Genomic DNA, 4,759 nt, shown 5'->3' with positions numbered 1-4,759 from the left:
CTAACCTTACAACCTTAATTCCTGGAAAGCAAAATCCCCTCTGCATATTCTACAGAATCAGCTGAGGTGAGAAAAAAGACCTTGGGGATAGGGTGAAGAAATAAAAAATGCCCTTAATTTTTTATTTTAAATCAAAGTTTATTTATTCAAAACACTTCTGTATTTTGCTTTTTTTTTATTTTTAAAAATGCTGGTACTGTTACAGAAAATATTTTCAGTTGAAAAGGCAGAAACAAATATTGCTAACATTTCCAAAGAGAACAAAAAACTGTATTTTAAACCTTGAAAAAACAGAATTAGTTCTACAACTTTTCATGAAAGAGTTTTTCTGTAAGATCTAGAAATTAGTGGGATATGTCTTGAATTTCAAGGAGTGACAGTTCCATCAGGTTGTTATAGAAATGGTCATACCTTTTATGCGTTTGGCAAATTATAAGTATTGCCTAAATATAGCCTCATATGTTTGAAGGAGAAAATTTGATGGATAGCTGAGATTGGTCAAAAACAGGCATTTAAGAAAACAGATGAAATTTTACTTTTAACTTTGACTGTTGGTCTCACCAGTCATCTACTTCAACTACAAATGGTTCCTTTACAGCTGTTTTGCCACTGTTCACAATCACACAGTCTTGAATGGGCCGGTCATGTTCATCTGTCTGCTGGAGTTCTATCAAGTGCACCACAGACTGTTAAACAAAAACAAGTTCAGTTAAGCCAAAGAAATTCCAATGGCTAAAGTTTGGTACCATATAAACAACTAAGTCCTCCTAGCATCACTGTTTATTAACCAACTTCTGAACAAAGACCTTTACTCTGTTCAGTTCCCACAGGCTTTTTTTTTCCTGTTAAAAGTTATGCCACCCTGCAACCCACACACAGTCGACAGAAGCACAGGGAAGGCTGCTTGCCCTTCTATACAAACTTTCATCCAACAATAACATTATGAAGGGGCAACTGAAAATATACATTTTGCTGATCCACCCAGCACACACAGGGTTCTATCTGTAGCACATGAGCACAAAGTGAATCCAAGACCAGAAAGGACGAGCAGTAACTATTTTTCTAATTGTACAGCATAACTATGGATCCACAAGTCTGGTTACTGCTTTTACCTTTAGTGTAACACACACATACAGATTTTAAGTGTGGTACCATGCCCTCTAGTCAGACAGGTGCAGGTAAACTACTGGCCTCAAGCTAGACAATGAAACAAAGTAATCTTTTTAAAGGACAAAATTCAGATAGATTTTCATTTAGTCAGATTAATGAACAAATATTCAAAGCCAGGTAGTCAATCTGCCTAAATCTCTGCAAAACTTTTCAGCTCATGTTTTCCCCATTCATTTCAAAACACAGAGTAATTTAAAAGGAAAAGCAGATAAAGAAAAGTATAATCAGTTGAAAATACTATTTTTAAACTTAAAATTCTACTTAGCCTTTGATCAGTTTGGCAGCTGTGTACAGTTTGAGAACATTAACTAGATTTTTTTTTGCTTTTTAAACAGATCTGAATACATGTGTTATGCTTTACATTCACATGCTTCTGAAAAAGTGTTACCCATAACTAGCATGTGCTACAAAATTAGATTCTAGCTTGCAGAAATACAATTATTGCATGGCTAACAGCATTAGTGAAAGGAGGACTTGAACTTACTCCGTTTGTAATCTACAAAGGTATCATGCTGATTTCAGTGGTTAGTGGTCTGAAATAAGGGCTGTGAAAGCCAAAAGGATTATTTAAGCTTCCACCGTTTGCTATCTCGTCCAGTTCCAGGCTCTTCACAGTCATTTTCTACATGTCCATACGAGATGAACTCAATTGTTTTGCACTACAGTGGTGTCAGTTACAGCAATACAGATATAACATGGCAGAATTTGTATGAATCTTGCCACTACTTTCAACTTACCATTCCATCAAGGACTTTGCCAAATACTACATGTTTTCCATCCAACCAGGAAGGCTTTGTCACACTGATGAAGAACTGGGATCCATTGGTGTCTGGGCCAGAATTAGCCATACTAACCCATCCAATTCCATAGTGTTTGAGCTTGAAGTTCTCATCTGGAAACCTTTCTCCATAGATGCTTCTTCCTATGACAAAAAAAGAAGAAAGCAAACTTACAAAAAAAACCCAAACAAAAACCTCTCTTTGTTCAAAATGGGAAAAACAAAGTATAAATTCAGGACTTGAAGGTTCATTGTTTGAGCAAGCAGAGCAACATCACTGTTCCATCAGCAGTGATTCCGAAACTAAAACCATATAAAGAAAAAGGTAAGCTAAACCACCACATACAAGGAAAGAAGGGTTAAAGCTGATGATGCTTTAACCTTTGAATTTAACAAGCTGAGTACCTTCAAAGGTCCTACGTACAGACACCACTGAACAGTAGTGCACTTCATCCTGTTCAACAAATGTCAAGTACATAATTATGGCACTAACAATAAGGCTGCTGCATTTTGTAACAATTTCAGTATTTACAAATTTTCCTCCCAGTACAAAATTTCTTTAGACATGTTTAGAAACACATGAAGACCAAACAGAAGTTAGACTAAAATACTTGGTGTGGATTTGTACAGCCACGACAAAGATTTTGATGTTTCTAAACAGCTCAGAAAACATTTCCATCATATTTAAACCACCAATCACCTTGAAAAGAGAAAGCTGTCTGTCTCATTCTTCACTTGTGCAGTGCCTAGCACAATAGGGACACTGTTCCAAACACCATCGGATATTATCCCAATAAACAGTATTAGCAGGCAAATAAATGCTGCCTACCTTTATATAATGCTACAACTCTGGTATTTCAGTCTTCCCCATTGTTCACTGTGAGGAAAACAAATGTGTGTTTTCCATTCTATCCCAGCAGGGAAATCAATGACACTGCATGCAGACAGTTCAGATCGTAGCAGCTTGTGAAGACTGTGCATGTAAAGGAGAAGAAACATGAAGCCAGGATGCATAACACTGCAAGAGATGCTGCCCTGGGATTGCCCTCCCTCATGGACTGAACTGGGCTTCTGGCGACTAAGGAGGGAGAAGTGATACACACTGCCAGAACTCACACCACTATCAATTTCGTGGTTTCAGTTTTAGTAAGGGAAAAAAAGGGGAGAGCGCATGACCCTCACTTCCTAATTTCTCTCTCCCTGTTTTGAAATTTCCTCTCATAGCACACTTCAGAAGAGCTCAGAACTGGCTGAGCTGAGGGCAGAGAGGAAAGCCTGCTCCTTCCCTACCTGCCTTCCCTCTATGCGCTTTCACTGTTTCATCACGGGTTAGGTTTCTGCTGGATGACTTGAACTGGCTCAGGTGTACATGCAATCAGTGAGTGCCGCAGGGAAGGAGCGCTGTCACAAAGCCAGAGCACAGCAAGGGTGGAGACATCCATCTTTTGGAGACAGGCAGCTGTAGGAGCAGCTCAGATGGTCAGGTGGCTGCAGCCCCGCATGGAAAGCCATGCTTCTTGAACAGGACAAGTCACAGACAGAAAAGAGCTATCTGCAAAAATTGAGGACAAAGGAAGAGCTACACATACTTATAATCAGATAATCCAAGTAACTGCATCTTGCGTTCCAAGATGCTTGGAAGGGTACTTAGATGCTCTAAAATAAATGCAGGTTGTTTTATCTTTTTCATTTATGTGAGCTGAAAGAATGAAGGAATATACTGATTTGTCCATCTTTTCAGCAGACATTCAAACAAAGGAAAGGGAGCCTGGAAGATATAAAGCACGTTACCTCCTGATCCATCTCCAGCTGTAAAGTCTCCTCCTTGAATCATGAAGTCTTTGATCACACGATGAAATTTACTTCCTTTGTATCCATATCCTCTCTAAGAAAATTAAATAATTCTTTAAGTGAATAAAATATCCAGTCCTGTACAGTCATGTGAAAACATGCAAGTCTGAATGGCTGGAGTTCACAGAACATACACCACTGGATATGAATACTGGCAAGAAACCTATTAAACTGAGGTGCGGATGAATGCAGCTGGACTGCACTGCCACAAAGCAGGTACTATTCAGGTAATCAAAGCCACTGTCTTTGTTTGACTGGTATCTGTCATGTAGAGACAGTAACTCTACATGCTACATCTGCAAGGCAGGGACAGAATTGAGGTGGTGATATCCTACACCTTATAATTACATCTTGTGAACCAAGAACCTGAGGACACATACCAAGGCACAGCCTTAAGGGATGGCACTCTTGCACAGGCTCCAGTGAATTAAGATCAACAGTTCACAACTGAAACAGCATTAAACATGTACTGCCTTCCCAATCCAAACTTGAGTACACAGTGGAAGAAAACTGCAAACATACTTCTCCAGTTGCCAGTGCAATGAAGTTCTCCACAGTCTTTGGGACAACTTTTCCAAACAATCCAATTACAATTCTGCCAACATCTTTGTCTCCAATCTTCACATCAAAGAACACCTGAATATTTTTGTGAAGAGAACAAAAGTAATACAAACATGAGCACAACAAAAGGCCAAACTTTTCAATGCACAAGGTGGCAAGAAACTCCTTCTGTCTGGTCTGTATTCATGGTGTCCTCCAATTCCTAAGGGTGCTGCTTATGAAAAATCCTTTCAGATCCACCAAATTCAGATTATGCAGAACACTGTTTGAGAACTGGTGACTATACATTTCGATTCTCATTGCTTCTAAGGGCTCAGTGATACTGCTGTACCACAAGTTTGAATAGAGTGCTCAAGAAGATTTTTCCCAGGCATGCAGGTCTTTAACGCTGTATGGAAA

General features: G+C 39.1%; 1 protein-coding gene across 1 annotated transcript; it reads right to left on the bottom strand.

The window, feature by feature from the left end:
* Positions 1 to 134: 134 nt before the first annotated feature.
* On the bottom strand, positions 135 to 4,435 carry PPIC (peptidylprolyl isomerase C (cyclophilin C); the record flags this gene model as incomplete). Its single annotated transcript, XM_009071047.1, has 4 exons — positions 135 to 686; positions 1,908 to 2,092; positions 3,740 to 3,833; positions 4,322 to 4,435. Coding segments are annotated over 4 exons (522 nt in total), but the record flags the coding sequence as incomplete, so codon positions are not given.
* Between the last annotated feature and the right edge of the window lie 324 nt (positions 4,436 to 4,759).

Source organism: Acanthisitta chloris, unplaced genomic scaffold (genome assembly GCF_000695815.1).
Source record: "Acanthisitta chloris isolate BGI_N310 unplaced genomic scaffold, ASM69581v1 scaffold23083, whole genome shotgun sequence".
Lineage (NCBI taxonomy): Eukaryota > Metazoa > Chordata > Aves > Passeriformes > Acanthisittidae > Acanthisitta > Acanthisitta chloris.
Note: the sequence above shows the minus strand (reverse complement) of the source record. Positions and strands in the feature narration are given on the sequence as shown.